Source organism: Hydractinia symbiolongicarpus, chromosome 1 (genome assembly GCF_029227915.1).
Source record: "Hydractinia symbiolongicarpus strain clone_291-10 chromosome 1, HSymV2.1, whole genome shotgun sequence".
NCBI lineage: Eukaryota > Metazoa > Cnidaria > Hydrozoa > Anthoathecata > Hydractiniidae > Hydractinia > Hydractinia symbiolongicarpus.
In genome coordinates, this window is record NC_079875.1 from 4,642,600 (window position 1) to 4,661,674 (window position 19,075).

At 33.2% G+C, this 19,075-nt stretch overlaps 1 protein-coding gene across 2 annotated transcripts; it reads right to left on the minus strand.

The window, feature by feature from the left end:
• Positions 1-37: 37 nt before the first annotated feature.
• LOC130632360 (uncharacterized) lies at positions 38-14,578 on the minus strand. Of its 2 annotated transcripts, none has more exons than XM_057444467.1 (3): positions 14,282-14,578; positions 647-736; positions 38-411 (listed from the first exon to the last, which is right to left on the minus strand). In XM_057444467.1, the coding sequence occupies exons 1-3, from the start codon at positions 14,529-14,531 to the stop codon at positions 38-40; spliced, it is 714 nt and encodes a 237-aa protein (XP_057300450.1). In that variant the 5' UTR covers positions 14,532-14,578. The 2 variants fall into 2 exon arrangements, with proteins under 2 accessions (XP_057300450.1, XP_057300451.1); XM_057444468.1 differs by lacking the exon at positions 14,282-14,578 and adding an exon at positions 10,098-10,326.
• Positions 14,579-19,075: the final 4,497 nt, after the last annotated feature.

A 19,075-nucleotide genomic window follows, 5' to 3' on the forward strand; every position in this document is an offset into this window, starting at 1 on the left:
TTGTAAAAAGATAAAATTGGATTTAAAGAGATGCAAATTAGTTAAAAACACCCCTTCTTATTCCCTTCTTAGAATTGACAAGGAGTTTACTCAAATAAAAATAAAAAATCACAATCCAACAAAGGGTTTGTAAGAGGAAACCGATTATAAAACAAATAGTTTCATTCGAAATGTCACCATATTCGTCCAATTCAGTCATCACCCAGTAACATCCAGGTACATTCCATATAGTGATGGCAATCACAACGATTACAACCAATGAAACGCAAATAATGGAACCATATTTGCTACATTTGATAACCATTTGCAATACAATAAGAGAAGGCAACGCGGTGGTTAAAATTGCTCCAGTCAAAGTCATATACGCTGGTACCAGAGGATGTCTGAATGTTGTATTGTGGTTAAATGTTCCTGGAGAAGAAATTTTGAAACAATAATAAAAAACGAGGAAAATATTGCAGCAGAAAGAGTAGCAACTTTTTTTGTAAAACAAATGCTACGAATCACTTGCTGCGTTTATAATAGGAAAATGACGTCACCTCGAACTAACAGCTTTAAAGAGAAAGAAGAAAACCGTGACCAAATGTAATCGGAAAATCTTCTTCTTTAAAATTTGAATGGTGACAACAAAGCTAAAATGACGTACCAAGTATGATGAGAGCGAGTGACGTCAAAGTACACAAACCAAACAAGACCACATCATATTGACGACCACAACCGAAGCCACCTTGATTTCCTTAAAAAGAAAATTAAAATCATTTACACTATTTATGTTATTTTATCCATATGTAAACGCGCTTTCTCCCTTCCCAGAAAATTAACCAGCTTATCACAAAAACAACCAAATTTTTCAAGTTCACTCCATAAAAGCATAAGAATGGTGTTAAGTTTCCATTGGAGCACGCCGGTTTGCGCGACACCAAGAACTTTTAGATTTGATTGATTGGTTTCTCATTGAAGTTTGACTGCAGCTTAAGGACCCTTTAAGTGTAAATTTTTCGAGTTTTCAAATTTCCTGCAAGTTGCAAGAAAAAAATATAATAAAAGTAATATTTTGCTAGGATAAAAAAAGGAATATGTATTTTTCATAACTTTATCTATGATCTTGTCTCGGATGTGAGCCAGAAATTTAAATTTTTGCAAAGCAATTGAGCTTCGCGAGCGAAGCGAAATTGTGGAGCACGTTTGCTACGCGAAGTATACCAAGAGAATTATTGGGATTCTCAAAATTTCACTAGAAAAAAATCATATAAAATCAGCGTAAGGAAATATGACTGATTTTTATTTACTAGAACAAATATGTTTGGACCGAGCAGCTGTAATAAAAGTTAGCTAAAAATTTTAATAAGTTGGCTATGTACCCCCTACCCCCCGTCATTCGTACCCCACCCGTTATTTCCCGATTTTCCGGTAATTTGAATTTTGAATAAGTTTACAGACCCAACACAAATACATACTTTAAGTAATTAAAAACGCATATATCTTATCAATCTTCGTGTATTTATGTTGGTCTTTTTATGTGGGATTGTATTTGCTGACAAGCTGGATGTAATAAGTTCTTTTTATTAATTTTCTTTAAATACTTCATACCAAGTCCTGATAATAATCAAGCTGTGAGTGTTTAAGTCTTCCCACTTTGCTTTTGAGCTGCAAAGCTTGTAGCTAGCTATCTTTTCTTTGAGGGCACACTAAATTAATTCGATCGTTTTAACGCGCAAAAATGTGTTGTATTTATCGCTTCATTATATTAAGAAGATTTTAAAATATTAAATTATCAGCTTGAATTGGATTTCTTTATGCAGCAGAAGAAGAGTAAATTTTAGCTAGCTAAAGATCTGGATGGTCCAATATTTATACTTTCCATTTTATGTGTTGATTTGATGTAGGTAGTTAGCTAAACTACTCTTTGGTTGCTGAGACCACCATCGAAAATATGTTTATCTATGTCTTTACGGCCTCGCCAAGTTACACAAACCTAGTGTCAACGGTGTACCTAAGTTCCGTCCCATTCTCTCTACTATAGGGAAACCCACTTATTATTGAGCAAAGATTCTTGTACCTAAACTTGTATATCTTACTATGAATGATTACTCTGTTGAGAATTATTTTAGTTTTTCAATGTCAATTCTTTCCTTACCAATATTTTTTTGCGTGAAACTATTGATATTATCATCGTTGACATCGATTCTGACTATATTGACGGAATTCTTTAGACTGATTTTAAACATCTTCTTACGTTAGCAACTACTGAATCTAATTTTGTTTCTAACGGCATTTATTATAAACAAGTTGACGGTGTAGCTATGGGCTTACTCTCGCTAATATTTTTATGAGTCAATATGAAACAATCTGGCTGCATGATTGTCCGCCAAAATTTTAAACAGAAGTTGGCTTATGTTGTAGCCTCAGGTTGATTTTCCCTTCCAAAAGACGGTTTAATAGTTGCTTTTCCTTTAAGGACACTTTAAGGAATACCAAATTATTTACGCTCAGGACTTGTTTATTGTTTTAGGTGTAGCGGCTGCAACGTCACTTATTACGGAAAAACCGAACGCCATTTTAAAGTTTGTATGTCCGAGCATTTGGATATTTCTGCTCTTACTGGAAAGCGCATTAAATTGGTCCCAGACCACTGCTGTGTTTGATATGTTTTGACGACTGATCACTCTCCTGTTTCCGAACTTTTTCATTTTAACTACGGAGTCAAATGACTCTAAACCTACTCTGATGGAGAGCCTTCTTATAGAGCGTGACCAACCTATTCTTAATAATACAGTTAAAGCAATGCATTTAGAATTATTTCAATAATTCTTATTGTTTTTTTTTTAATTGTTTTTATTGTTCTTTTTTTTATAAAGTATTTTATACGTTAAAAAATATATTGTGATCATGCCAACCTGAGAGTTGGCGAAAGATCACTTGCAAAAAATATGTGGAGATTTGATTTGTCATTTTATTCGACGTCTTTGTTGGAAATATGTCTAGCTACAGTAGGAGAAAAAGCCTTTTCTGCCCATCTGAAAAAAATTAAAAAAAATTTTCATTCCACAAATATCAACAAAACTCTTTCGTTTTAAAACTATATTTTAAAATTGTTTCTATAAATCAATTTCCTTTTTTTTGCATCCTCGAAATAAATGTAGCTAAGTTGCCAATCCCAAACTACCAGGAAAAACCTCAGTTTTACTTGTTCGTTCATTTTCTATGTAGACAACTTTTAATGCTTACTTTTTTATGGAATTCTTGCACATGCGTGAAAAAATCCGTATAATTGACAGGCAAAAAATGCCGACCTAAGGTGAAGAAAGTGATATTATGGTTAACAACTATTGTACTGTGGCTACTAGCGTCTTTTCACTGATATTTGTTCTAAACCTAAACTATATGCAAGCTATATTATATCCAGATCAAAAGGTGCCTTTACCTGAATATAAAAGTTTGAAATGGACTGGTCTACGAAAAACATACCGTCTGCAATTTTCGTCTGTCGATATTTTCTTATGTGATCAACCTCTAAGACAAGCTTTAACCTGTGTGTTATACTTCTTTAGGAGAATATTCTTTAACAAAACATAGATACACAAATTTTTAAAACTTCCTGATCCTTAACGTTTTTTTAAGGAGAATTAACGAGAATAGGTAAAATGTTCAGTATATATAGTGTGAAAATGCAGTGTGTTAATTTTTTATATATTTTTTTCATATTTCATTCTCAGATTATTCATGGTCAAAGTGGTCCTAAGATTTTCACCATGACAGTGCATCGAAACATCTTAAAAGACAACAGGTGTTTCATTTAATTTGCTAAATTTGAAAACAAGACTTCAATTGATTATGCGAGATAAATTGTGCTGGAGATAATTTTGTGATAGCAAAACAAATCATTTTTTACTCTGTTTACTTTCCTTCGCATGTTGTTAAAATCTTAAAAAAATTATTTTTTCCACCATAATTTTTTTCATCACTCGAACCTCACAATAAATTTTACAAGAAGGAAGTAAATCTTCACAAGTCCTGTTGAGCTATGTATGCTGTATGACGATCGTTTTAACGCGCAAAAATGTGTTGTATTTATCGCTTCATTATATTAAGAAGATTTTAAAATATTAAATTATCAGCTTGAATTGGATTTCTTTATGCAGCAGAAGAAGAGTAAATTTTAGCTAGCTAAAGATCTGGATGATTTTTCCACCATAATTTTTTTCATCACTCGAACCTCACAATAAATTTTACAAGAATTGAGTAAATCTTCACAAGTCCTGCTGAGCTATGTATGCTGTATGACGTCACTAACGAAAAAAAATATGTACAAACCAAGTGGGATGTTGTTCCATAATGGTGGCCATTAATAATGTAATTACTGCTTTTGAAAGACAAAATTATTTTAAGCATAAAAATAAGTGTGTCAATCATTATTCGATATTGCTTTTAAATTCCAATATCTCATTAAATATAGAAAACATGTTTAAAATGCAGGTTGTAAACACAAGAAAAATAAAGAATTACAGCAACTTATATGAAACATTTATTTTTTTAGTTCTTTCTGGATGTTTTCTTAACTTTAAATGAGAATTTATATAAATTTAGCAAAAACCATTCGATATAATAATTCATTTTTGAATGAGACAGTTAAAAGTACTTGTAATGTCAGCCTGGTGTTTCTTATAATCGTGTTTCTTATAAAAATAGGTGCTGATGTTTTGCAATAGGTCAGACAAACTAATGTGTTCTTTTTGTTCTCCATAAAAACATTGTTGTAACTTCAAAAATTTCAGTGTGATTATGCCTGTAACATAAATGTTTTGAAATAATTTTTATCATTTTCTTTCTATTTTATGGTGTTTTTTTTTATCTTTTTGGGTCATCTAGCTACATCTCCGAAGGCCGGAAGTTTACATGTATGGACAAGAATGTAATCTCACTATACGTGCGACATGTGATAAATAAAACTTTATACGAAGATTTCATTATTAATTTGTAAATTTTTGATTTTAAAAAACAATGATAAAGTGTACAACTATGTTTTTATTTGCAAAGAATAGAAATCATTCTTAAATAAGATAATTACTGTTTTACCGTAGAGAATTACTTTTTTTTTTTTTTAATTTTTCTTTTATCACCTCTGTGTATACGCATGTTTGTAACTTGTATATTATTTGTAGCATATCTGACTTCTCATTTTATTGTAACATCTGCAGCACTGAAGATGGTTTTCTACCGAAAAGTTTTTGCCTAATATTTTAAAAATTTTTTGTTGTCATTTCATTTTAATACAATTTTGAATGTTTTATGTTTTTAGAATGCTTTCAAAAATATTTAAAAGTCCTTATTACAACCCGAAACCCGCTAAAACCACGCGAAGAAATTTGAAAATTTCCTTAAGTTTCAATTTTATTTTTACTATTTTCCGCACTTGTCTTCACGTGATCTGTTCTTATGTTGTTTTTAACACTACACAACTTTGGAATTCAGTTCTACTTTGTTCTCAATTTTGAAACTTTATCAGTTTGCTACAAAATTCAGACTTAGATTGTTACTTGAAAAAACAAATTTTGTTCCTATTTATTGGCAAAATATTTGGATCGTGTCCTTGTACAATTGTTGTTACAAAAAAGCACGTTGTATTAGCATATTTCCTAGAAACTCCTGAAGAATATACTAGAGCAGGTAATCAATATGTCTCCGCTATGGCTGCCATTTTGTATCAATATTCATTCTTTTTTGTTGCTGTTATCTTTTTCGGGTGAAAAATGTAAATAAGTGTTGATTTTAAAGACCAGACTGATTGGCTTGCTCGCCTGCTCTATAAACTATAAACCATACATCATTTTGTTTACATTTTTGTGAGTGCGATTATTTATAATTGAGTATTTTTACGCATTTGTCAAAAGGGTGCCTAAATTAAAAAACAATGGCATATATTTTTCTCTTTATTGTGATGGTCACGGGATCAATGTACACAAAGTGATTTAATAAGACAAAGTTGAAGATCAAAATGGCAAAAATGTTGAACAACATGTAAAGAACATATTTTTGTTATTCTGTACTACTTAACTTGCGAATAAAATAGCGAGTAAAGATAAATAAAGTAAAAAACCAAGGAAGAAAGATGAAGCCACCATATAGAACGTTCGATTGTTATTGAAGATTTCCGTTCTGTATATTTATTCAAATTTGGCGCCATCTCGTGATAACAAATTTTATTTGAAGTTGCTAGTATGTTGTGGAAAAGGGACTCAAAACATGAAAAATATTGTTGTTAGTTATGACAGATATTTCTTTAGTTCAGAAAAGTTTAAAGGAAGGTTATAAAAAGCTGTTACTACTATAGTACGTAAAAAATTCATGGTTACTTCCAATAAAAAATGTTATTTTTGATGTTTACTAAAAAGTACATTTAAAGGTACTGTCCGATTAAAAATCAACTAAAATTTTGACAAAAAATTCTTATTTGGAACTAATTTCTATAAAATAATTAAATAATTATTTGTTTTCTTTCCTAACACCAACTGAACAATATGTCATTCTTGTTCACAAAAAAGCATGCGGTCTCTCGCTTCGATTGTTTATATGGATGGCGGATGATAGGCACTAAAGCGAGGCTGAAATAATATGTCGCGTGTGACGTATTTACCTGGAGCGCGCCGAACTGACCAAAATAGATAAAACGTGGGCCAGGGCTGATATTTTATTATATGTTTAAAAATTATGGTAATTTTACCCCCTGAATTGTGAAAGACCGCTTTTTATGAATTATTCATATGGAATTAAAAAATCGAAGGCGAGAGATGTGTCTAGACCTTAAGGTAAACACACACTGTGCTAATTCTGTACGAACCTAAGTAAGAAGCTTTCGCTAATAAAACTTGAAGTTCAATATGACTTTAGCCTTAGGGTTGCATAGTTGTTTCAGCTACTCTAAAGACAACCAATCAATAATTAAAAATTAGTTTCCTCTTCACTAGATGTCCCGCCACAGAGAGATTAGACTCAGATCGCACATTCAGTAAGGTTGAGAGGCAGAATAATGTCGTGGTGCGCTGTTGTGAATTCCACTAACAACAGTCGAAAAAAACAGGATAAAATTTTTTTTTCGCTGCTCAAGGATCCAAAAAAAAATCTTCCGTATAAGGAAAAACCAAAAGTCAGAGAAATATCTGAACGGAGGAAAGAAAAGGATGTTAAGGAGGTGAGTGGGGGCTGGTAACTAGGTGGTCGTTCGAAACTCTCTGTCATGGAGTGACACCAAAGATGTTCACAGCGTACTCTTCAATAAAACCACCGCTCGGAATTCTTCGTGTTCCGTAATACATTTTTTATCTGAAAAATATTACAATATTACTCAATCACACTCGCATCTAAGAATTACTCATGAAGGAGTAGAAACTTTTATACCATGTAATTGAAAATATTTAATAGAGTCCAGTCTTTTTCAGGAGAGGCGTGCGATCGCACGCGCACGCCCTGGCACACGCCTAAATCGTTTCAGGCGTGTGATTAATCGCACGCCTGAAAAATAAATATTGAGTTTTCAAAATCAACCTATAAAATCCATTTTGTAGCGTGCGATGTAGCGTGCGATGGCAGCCCTCGAAATAATTTTTGGACAGTCGTCAGACAAAACGTCCGATAGATTTCCGTATTGGTCGGACACTTTTAGATCTCAGAAATTATTGAATAGTCCTGGTCCTTTTAATCCACGAGCAAGCCTATTCATAGCCAACCTAACCATCCTAGCTAATTCACCGACTCCTGACTTAGTTAAAAGAACTACGTAGACATAAATCTCTTTTGCCTGGCCCCTTCGTCGTTGGTAACCAGGTCTTACACAAGAAATCCAGCCATGCGGTTCTTAACTAATGCGGAGGTGAACGCCGACGGAGCACGGATGAAGCAAGTCTGCAAAACTGCACTTACAGGCGGAATAGACATTTTATCATGGATTTAATTGTAGATAATTTCTTCATTTGACAAAATAATTGGAAACCATAGCAGGTCCGAATTTAATGGATTTTTTCTTTATGCCTGTAAAACCGAAACCCACGGGCGGTATAAATTTTTTTCTGTAAAAATTTTGTTAAAGTGTAGCTGAATTTTTTGAATGAATTTTGAAGTTTTATTTAAGCCACGTGGATAAAGATTTTTTTTAATTTGAAAACAAAGCATATTTTTGCCTATTTGCTTGTGAAAAATAAACAATAAATATAAAAATGACAGTATAGTCATGCATACTATTTCGGACATGTAGAAAAGGAAATCGTGTTTGGGGTTCACGATTTAAAACGTCCCCCACTTTTCTACCGCAAAATGAATGCGCAACAAAAATAACCTCGGAGCCCGTATCGCAGGCGTAACATTCTTTGCACGTGCGTTTTACATCGCACGCGTTACTTGATTTACACGTGCGAATCATCGCACACCTACTCAAATATTCCTGAAAAAGACTGAGAGTCTGTCTCGTGACAGCAAAAACATTCTACACTTCAGAGGGCATCCTCTCACATTTAGGAGTAGGAGCAACAAGGTTTCCAATGTTATGTTCGTCTACGTCTTGAAAAGTCGGAACTAGCTCATCATTCGCTGTTCTTTCCGGCTCGAATTGAAATCCTAGAACCTGCGAATTATTTTCATTCATTGCTATCTTCATGAAGAACTTTTTTAAAAAAAGGAAAAAAAATATAAATAAACATTTAGTCGTTCGATGCGCAAGTCGGGGGGGTTCGCCTAATAAGAAGCCAGGTAACTACGTCACAAGCAAAAATGTGCTGAATAATGAATTGACCCAGTCCTTTTGCCGCGTTCGAAAGTTCGTGAAGATGGTAGGCTAGTGCAGCAAGATCCAAACAAACAAACGATGGTGCTAAGTATTGGATAAATCTTTGTTGTTTAAGAGTGCAATCTTCGTTATTTTTGATACTTAATAAAACAAAAGAAAAGATATTGTTTTTTAATCGGACAGTACCTTTAAATCCTACTTATTCTAACCCCATCTCTGTAAAAATGTTGTTAGAAAGATGTATAGGTAGTTAGTCGTGAAATATAGTTTTTTAATTGGTATTATAGTAGTTATCTTAGCAGATTGGGATTTAGAAATCTAAATATATTTTTCTCTCGCTTAAAATTTATTTTCTGGCTGCCACAAAATAGTTTCTTGTTCGCCACTCCTTTAAAAACTATTTAATCTTTCAAAAACTATTCAATCTTTCAAAAACGAATTCAATCTTTCAAAAACGAAGCCATTGCATTGCGCTTTTAAGTTTAAGGCTAAATAACTTGGAAACAGTTGGAAATAACTGACGTTATCTCCTGCGCGGGATCAAAATGGGACCAATTTCTTGATGCTGGCTCAAAACACCTGTTTCGGAACAGATGACAGATAATGACAGATGACAGATAATGACGTCATCAAAAATTCTTTAAATCCCTATTTCCCTTTTACATTATTTTCATGAGCGTTTAAAGCTCCACACAATAGTGGTAACGGCTCAAAATATTCTTAAAAAACATGTTTGCACATCAACGGATCATTGCTGTCGTCATTAAATTTCAAATGACGGATCTTTCTTATCTCTTTTTTGCCTAATTAGATTTCTCCACACACAAGCCCTATCGACTAATATACAATTGTGATTAAATAATCTTGCATTATTTCGTTTAATTAATTGGACTTTAACAAAAAATTTGCGGCAAAACTTTTCATCAGGTCAAATTGTTATGAAAAAGTTGTGCTATATTTTCCATGCCGCTAAAAAGCTGATTAAATTTTTACTCGCCATATGTTTGTTTCTACGTCGCTTACCTTTTCATATCCTTTGGGGAAAAACTGGACAAGCAAGACAAACGCTCTTTCAAAAATACCTACTATAGATTTAATGAAATAACTTCGAATTTATTTGGGAAGCCGTGTAGTGAAATACTTGTAGTGTGGCAAATAATAATTCCTGTGAAAATATTAAAATTATTATGTCTTTTCGATTTAACAGTACATGAAGATGCCAAGTTGAACGTAATAATGCCTAACATTTCGACATATACCTGTCAACGTTATAAAAAAAGGTGTATCGTTTCAAGTAGCTTGAAAAAAAAACACCTCTTACCTTTTCTTCTGGACCGTACTAGCAGGTTCGCAATAGCTTGACAATTATTTATTTTATCATCAGCCATGGATCTCGTTTTGTTTTTCGTGTATCACAAATGTCAATAAAGCAACCGTTACGGCTTATTTGATACCAAGGACATACACACACTGAACAGCATAAAAAAACTAACACAGCAAGACCCACAAAATGTAACATAAAAAACTACATAATAGGGGTAAGTCGTCCACGTATTACTTCCTGAATATAAAGGAGATATATTATCTAGTAGAATGTATTTTTCTGTAGTAAAGCGTATTTCTCTGTAGTAGAGTGTAGTAGCCTGTAGTAGCTTGTAGTAGAGTGTAGTAGCGTGTAGTAGAGCGTAGTAGAATGTATTTCTCTGTAGTAAAGCGTATTTCTCTGTAGTAGAGTGTAGTAGCCTGTAGCAGAGCGTAGTAGAATTTATTTATCTGTAGTAAAGCGTATTTCTCTGTAGTAGAGTGTAGTAGCCTGTAGTAGAGTGTAGTAGCGTGTAGTAAAGCGTAGTAGAATGTATTTCTCTGTAGTAAAACGTATTTCTCTGTAGTAGAGTGTAGTAGCCTGTAGTAGCTTGTAGTAGAGTGTAGTAGCGTGTAGTAGAGCGTAGTAGAATGTATTTCTCTGTAGTAAAGCGTATTTCTCTGTAGTAGACTGTAGTAGCCTGTAGTAGCTTGTAGTAGAGTGTAGTAGCGTGTAGTAGAGCGTAGTAGCGTGTAGTAGAGCGTAGTAGAATGTATTTCTCTGTAGTAAAGCAGGGGCGGATCCAGACTTTTTCAAGACTTAGTCAAGACTGAGTCTTGAATTTAGCAGCTGGGGGCTAAATTTTAAGCTTTGCGGGTACAAAAATCGCCGAAAAATTGTCTTCCGATTTATCTAGTTATTAATAAAATTGACCAAAAGAAACGCTAAGCTATAACAAAATCTGCTAAGAACATCTTTTATAAGAATCAAATCTCCGTCTTACACGTCTTATTTTAGATAGATAAAAGCACTAAAATTAACAGGGATTAACTATAATAAAGTGAGACAATTGTGAATTTATTTCATTATTTATAAACTCCTGCTGTTTCTGCCAATATCAGGCTTCATCAGCATGACTAGGTGAATCAAATGATCACACCAGCCATGGACAGCAAAATAAAACACAATAATAACAAAAACAATAAGAATATGGAAAGATCAGGATAATGAAGATGAAATATACGTACATGTGATATGATACAAACACACCTCAACCCATGTATTTGTTAAGATATATTTGTTTATTCATAGGGCTAAACTCAAGTTTCGTTTGAACTTTAAAAGAAGAATTAAGAAGGGCTTTTTACTGCTTTTTGCATGCTGAAATAGGAAAATGCAACTTTCAGTTAAGAAAGTTGCAACCTGGAAAAAGGGGAACGTAATGATTTGGCTTGAAGTCTACACCAGACTTAACAATATCTTCATAACAAAATAAAATTTTTAACTGATCTTCATCAGGTAAAATAGATGGGTGTGGCAATATATACTGTGTAAAGAAAGTTGTAACAAACTGTAACAAACCGAATGGTGGGTAAAATGTGTTAATTTTTCTCTTTATTGCTGTTGACAAGGCAAGTATTGATAGAAAAGGAAACCATGTCTCGTGGGTACAGTTGTTGATTGCTTCTGCTTTAACTGCCTCCTCAGGAGAAAGAGTCATATCACAAACAATATGGGAAAGGGAAAATCTGAATAAACTTTTCTCAGATATAAAAATATTTGCCTTTTGGTTTTTAAAAGCAAATTGAAAACAAGGATGATTGGAATAAAAGGAAGGATGCAAGAAAAGTTCTATGGATGTCAAGATTCTCAAAACATCAACAAGAGAATTATCACCTATGCCTATACCAACGATGCTGAGCTGTATAGACAGTCTCCTGATGGATTGGATCTAAAAATAATATATTTTACCATGACCTTTTACTCAACAAACTTTGTTTCTTAATAGTCATTCGAAGAGTTGTTTATTTTTATCACCAACCTTACTTATCCAGATGTCAAGTTCTTGCTTCTAATAACAACACAAATATTAATTGAGAAAGAATTCCTCCGCAAAGCTGAAAATTCTGTTCAAAGCTCATATTACAAAAACAATACACCTTTATGATAATTCAATTGTACATGCGTTCCTATGGCTCCCCATCGTTTTACAATATCGGAAAAAAGTTTTCTCCAGTTTTTTAACTTCCGTCGTATCAATTTCTTTCAAATTTTCAGGAAACGTTAATAATAATAAGATACAACTTATGTGTACTTTTCATTAAAAACAAAACGTGGCAAGAAAAGTTATCACGAAAAAACGTGTTTTCTCCTTAATAAACTCTTATAAAAGTGTAATGTTTACCTCCTCTGATTGCAAAATAAGCTGCGATGGAGTGTTATTTTTTCCGAATTATCGTAAAGGTGTATTAGCCCTAGCTATTAGCTAATTAAATCTTTTTGTATTTGGTTTTAATAGTCTTTTGTATAAAGCTCTCCCCAACTAGCTTTTCGTAGCAGATATACTGAAAACCTTTAAATAAATGCAAGGTGTGTTGGAGAGTAAAAAACATACTTCTCACCTTAAAGCAATAATTCCTTTATCTTCACACCTCGCCTGTCAGATGGATGGTATATATCTGGACCTGAATTCCGATGAAGACTTTTACCAACCAAGGGATAAATATCCCCAGACAACAAAATTCTCGAGAATAAACACGTTCTAAAAGTTCTTTTTGCATTTTACGAACAGATTCAAAATTATCACACTTTAAATCAGTAAGCACCCGCGCCAACATATCTGCTGCAGCCATAATCAATAATAGTACGGAAAGAATCCAAGCCAAAAGGCGTGAGTCTTTGACTAATCCTGACGGATGGGAGTTAAAACTATAGCCTAACAGGTTATCAGTAACCACGCAGTACGGAACCTAAATTTCCTTCGCCGGCTGCGGGCCACATATTGTTGGACTACGCATAAAGTGTGAAAATTACGTCACGATTTTGACGTCACAGGCCCCTTAGGTGAGATGGGGAGGGTTGCGGGCCATAGCTATTTGATTTTTGACTGACTGAGTGACTGATTAGTCAAAATGAATCAGTCAAAATCTGTAAGCTATAATTTGCAACCCTCTCAGTCTATATGGTAGCGACGTCACAACTTTGACGTCAACATCGCTATAGGCGAATTGGAGAGGGCTGTGAACCATGGCTTTTCGCCGTAAAAAAATTACAATTTTTAACGCCCTCCGTTTGCAACGCCTGGATCGTCGACATCTTCGCTTGGCTAACATTTTTCGTCAAATTTACACTTAGTCACGCGACTTATCTGACTAACCCTGGATCCGCACCTGGTAAAGCGTATTTCTCTGTAGTAGAGTGTAGTAGCCTGTAGTAGCTTGTAGTAGAGTGTAGTAGCGTGTAGTAGAGCGTAGTAGAATGTATTTCTCTGTGGTAAAGCGTATTTCTCTGTAGTAGAGTGTAGTAGCCTGTAGCAGAGCGTAGTAGAATTTATTTTTAGTAAAGCGTATTTCTCTGTAGTAGAGTGTAGTAGCCTGTAGAGAGACAACAAGCGTATAATATTTTTTGTCATTTTAGTTTTTCCGACTCAGTATATCAAAAATTTCGATCAAAAATTAGGGTCAGTCGGGTGACTCTAACACTAAATATTTGTGACGTCCGCCTAATCATTAATAAACAAATACTGACCGGTTTTGATAACGTACTGTGAAATACAAAGCCTGGTTTAAAAGTACAGACCAAGCTTGTGAGGTCTGTGCCCCTGACAAATGGCTTTGTATTTTACAGGGCAGAATCAAAACCGGTCAGTAGCCATTTTATAGCTGAAATCTATTCTCATCTTTAAAACAACAATCAAATTTTGCACATGATTAGATGGAATACCAATACATGGAATCCTGTCCTGATATTTACTTGCGCACGCATCTAAGTGATTATGAAATGCCCGATGCGCACGCAGAAATTTTCTGCGCGCGCAGGAAAAATACGGCACTATAATTGAGTGTATGGCAAATTTTAATCCACAACTACTTAAATTATAATGTACAGTTCAAATTTTAAAGGGAGAAGAAAACGTTCGAAATTACGTTAAAAACGAACCAACCAAAAAGGGTATTTGTTTCAGTTATTTTAAACCGACTTACCCTTCCAAACATTCCAAGTCAGCTCTTTGTCTGAATCAAATGTCTTTTCGCATGTTACGCAGAAGCAAATTGTATGTTCAGCAGTGGCTTTTACTTCTACTTTTTGCTCATGAGCAATCAGAGCTCTTACAGCCAACGTTCCATGTGATCCAGATGTTGGAAGCCCACGCTGGGAAAGGAAAAATTGAAGTTCAGCCATAGAAAGTTCTGAAAAATTCTGCAAACATTTAATATCTTCAACCGAAGCCATCAAGCTCACTTGATTTAACTTTTTAGCTTTTTTAATTAATTTTTAAAGAATTGATTAAAAATTAACTTGTATAAACAGGAAAACCATAGTGATGTCATAGTGATTACCCAGAATGCTTTGCGCAACCGTGAAAGATCTATTACGTCTACCGTTAATAATCGATTAGGCCCCTGGGGGCTTTTTTGTCAAAATGGGTTTTGGGGGACGGGGCTACTACACGCTACTACGCTCTACTACAGAGAAATACGCTTTACTACAGAGAAATACACTACGCTCTACTACACGCTACTACACTCTACTACAAGCTACTACAGGCTACTACACTCTACTACAGAGAAATGCGCTTTACTACAGAGAAATACATTCTACTACGCTCTACTACAAGCTACTACAGGCTACTACACTCTACTACAGAGAAATGCGCTTTACTACAGAGAAATACATTCTACTACGCTCTACTACAAGCTAATACAGGCTACTACACGCTTTACTACAGAGAAATACATTCTACTACGCTCTACTACACGCTACTATACTCTACTACAAGCTACTACAGGCTACTACAGATGCTACTACAGGCTAATACGCTCTACTACAAAGAAATACGTTCTACTGCGGCCTGCTACAGAAAATAACGTACTGCTACACATCGCTACGAAAAATTACGCTTTGCTACATTGTATTACAAGGAAAGAAAGGGCTTGCTACACTCCACAACAGACATTGATGAGCCTCACTACAATGTGCTTTATGGAGAATAGCACATTATTATCTCTACAAGACTTGGGAACGTACATAGGTCTAACGCATGTTGAATACTATATCTCCTTTATATTCAGGAAGTAATACGTGGACGACTTACCATAATATAAGTCGTCCACGTATTACTTCCTGAATATAAAGGAGATATATTATCTAGTAGAATGTATTTTTCTGTAGTAAAGCGTATTTCTCTGTAGTAGAGTGTAGTAGCCTGTAGTAGCTTGTAGTAGAGTGTAGTAGCCAGTCATAATACATATAACACCTAAGGGAATACTATCAATACATATAATAGAACAATAGAATACTAACAATACATATTGAAACAGATTAACTAACAATAAATCTCTAAAGTAATTAAATAGGTTACAGAACATTAACAGCATCAACTATATAGCAATAAATAAATAAACTGTGCTGTCATGTGTAACATAAATTAGAAATAATACTTTATCAGAACATAAAATGGTAGCCTCAGGTTCCTGTGTAGGATATGAGGCCTACTCATATTCATGCAGGAACATTAAGAGTAGATTGTAACTTAGAATAATATCTTTTTCGTAGAAACTTTATCTCACAAAATCTGCACGTGCAATAGAAAAACTTTTCAATATTTTTATTCTTTCGTGCATTAATTTCGTGCATTAGAATAGCGTAATTCTATCGTCGTGATGTATTTTTTAAAAGCTATTCAATCTTTCAAAAGCTATTCAATGTTGATGTGATGTATCATTCGTCATTTGCAAAATGTTTTGAATTACAAGAATTTTTTTGGTTTGTGAAAGTTTATCGAATTCATAAGAAACGCACTCGCAAAAACAAATTTTTATCCTGAATTGACACGTATTATAAGCTTCACGAAATTAATTTGCGCCATTTTATTATTTAGAACGCGAAAACTTCTGGCCACAAAAATTTGTTCCCTTAGGGTAATCCTAATGAAAATACTTGTGAACCGTAAGAATTGATGGCTAAAGGCATCTAATCCGTAAGGCGAAAGGAAAAACACTTAATAATGTTTAAGAATATGCTAAAATCAGAAATATTATTTACATGCTTGCAATGATATGGCACAATACCTTGAACTGGAGATATTTATTAGGAGTAGAGCTATTTTAACAGTTTTTGCGATAAGCAAAACGATAATAATTTGGTTTTAATTATTATTATCATTATTATCATTATCATTATTAACAATTTTTATACAGGATATAGAATTCCAATATGTATAATATTGCGAAACAAACATCCTGTCTAATGTAAGATAGAAGTTAATTCCAAAGTTTGCGGTGGAAAAACCACAAAGAGTTATAAAAGTATAAGATCTATTAAGTATATTAATCTAAGTATATTAATAACAAAAATAACAATAACAGTTTATCTGGAACATAAAATTAACAAAAGTTACAAAATAAGATAACAGTTCAGTTCAGTACAGTCTTGAATTAACAACTAACTTAGTGTTCTCGTCTGATAATATATGTATCGCAAGCTCATCTTGATCTATATCCAAAGGTAGCTAATCTATTTTCAACAATATACTCTTCAACTTGCTTACCATACATAGTAACAGGTCTGGGTGTATCCTTGAATTGTAATTTGATGGTGTAGGATTTCTTCATATTTTTAACCAATGACATAGAGTGAAACATATCACAGTTGAATAACTTTCCCGAAATTGCGTTTACTCTTTGATGACACTTGTTGCATTCATAATGGCAGGAAAATGAGTCGATGGATAGCGGTGGAAAAAAGTAATTCCTAGTTTCAAGTTCTGGCAAGTAAACCTTGGCTTTTTTATGGTTTTGCTTGAACTTTGAATGGATGTTTAACTCTAGAATTCGTCAAACTTATAGCATTTTGCCATTCTTGAACAATAGCGTTTTCAACGAAATAGCACCCACTCTTGACACGGTATCAATATGTTGTCCCCATAAAGAAATTTTTAATGATCCCAATTCATCATTGGCCATAACATCTTTTTGATTAATTACACCAACGTTTCCGTAACGGAGTTTTATTGGAAGAACTGGTCTATTTTCGATCGTTAAATAGACATCTGCTGATACGAAATCTCTGTTTTTTTTTTTTGAACGGATAATTTTCTTGTTATTCAACTTTTCCGCAATCTCTAGAATCGCACTGTAATCAAATTGTGCAAATTCTTCTTCTAATTTTTCAAATTGGGTTGACGAGTTAAATTCAATATCCTCTTTAGATTTGTCGAAAAAGTTTATCTTTCCTTTAAAGTTTTTTTATCTTTATAGGTGGTTTCTGTTTTGCACTATCCACCACCTGCTCTTGCAGGTCTTCACGATATGATACTGATCTGTGCATTTCATTTGTCTGCAACATCATATTATACTATATCAAATTAGGATTGGATTTGGCTTTCTTCAAGGGCGATACGTTATTGACGTATGCAACCAAAAAATCTAAAATTAAAAATTAAATTGTGATAAAAAACATTTGCACAGGTGATTATAATATATTCATATTATAATCACCTGTGCAAATTTAAATAAGTTGCTTAAATTATATTCAACTATACAGTATTAATATTTTATATTATGCTACATGTACTAATTAATAATAGTATTAGAATTAATATAAAATTAATATATTTAACTTACCTTCATCTGCCATTTTCCTTTTTTATTTAAAAAACGAAAAAACATATAACTTTATCATATTTTTTATCATGTTAAAAAGGCTAAAAATAAAGATTAAATTTAGGTATAATAAAAAAATAGAAAAATCAATCAAAATCAAAGAGAAATGACTTACCAGAACATTTATCAGCTTCCGAATGATCTTTGACTGTATCCACATCGATATCCACAGATTCAGGAACAAATTCTCTTTTGTAGAATCTACAACTGATGTACGATTTGAAACAAAATATTGAACATAATATAATTAAAAAAATATTGATAGTGTTGTTTAGGTCCAAATACAGTATTAATATCCTTTCAATTTATTTGTGATCAGTATTCTACATAGCAAACCGTTCTTCTCATTTTCCAAAGTAGGATTTAAAATCTTAGTTTTATATATTCTGTTAAATATATTAATTCGGACATATGACTTCACAATCACATCATCAATCAAACTTCTCGTACTTATTTTTATATATATTCTACTGAGAAATATATTTTTTCATTAATTGGTAAATATCCTCCGGTTATGTGCGACACAGTTCTGCAAACGTAACTACAATCAAAATATTATACCTTCTTCATTTCCCATATCACTATCTTCCAAGAGCTTCTTTTCTTCTTCAGAAAATTCATTTTTTCCATGTTTGTTGTTTTTAATACTAGAGATATAAACTTACTTTAAACAAGTGTTTATATCCTATTTACCAAAATTAATATTACGATAACAACTTCACTATCCATAAGCACAAGATATCTTTGAATCTTTCCGGATCATTTTAACATATGGTCTATATGTGACCCATTTAAGTTGAGTTCCGTAATTATTTAAAGCACAGTCAAGAATCAACTTCATATCTATATCAAAAGCATTTATTCTATGTATTAACAAAATTATTTTGTTAAAAGTTGAAGTTATGTGGCTATATTTGCCTAGCCGTCAAAAATTGTTGAAAATCCAAGTTTAATTCGGCGTTCCATGAAAAATTAACCAATTAACATGTGATGTTTAGACTTTTAGTTTTTTAATAGACTGGTTAAATTCGAAAGAAAATACTTGATATTTTATAACAGCTGGAAACACACTGACTGCATCATGAACTAAAAATACAATAAAATATTCTTTTA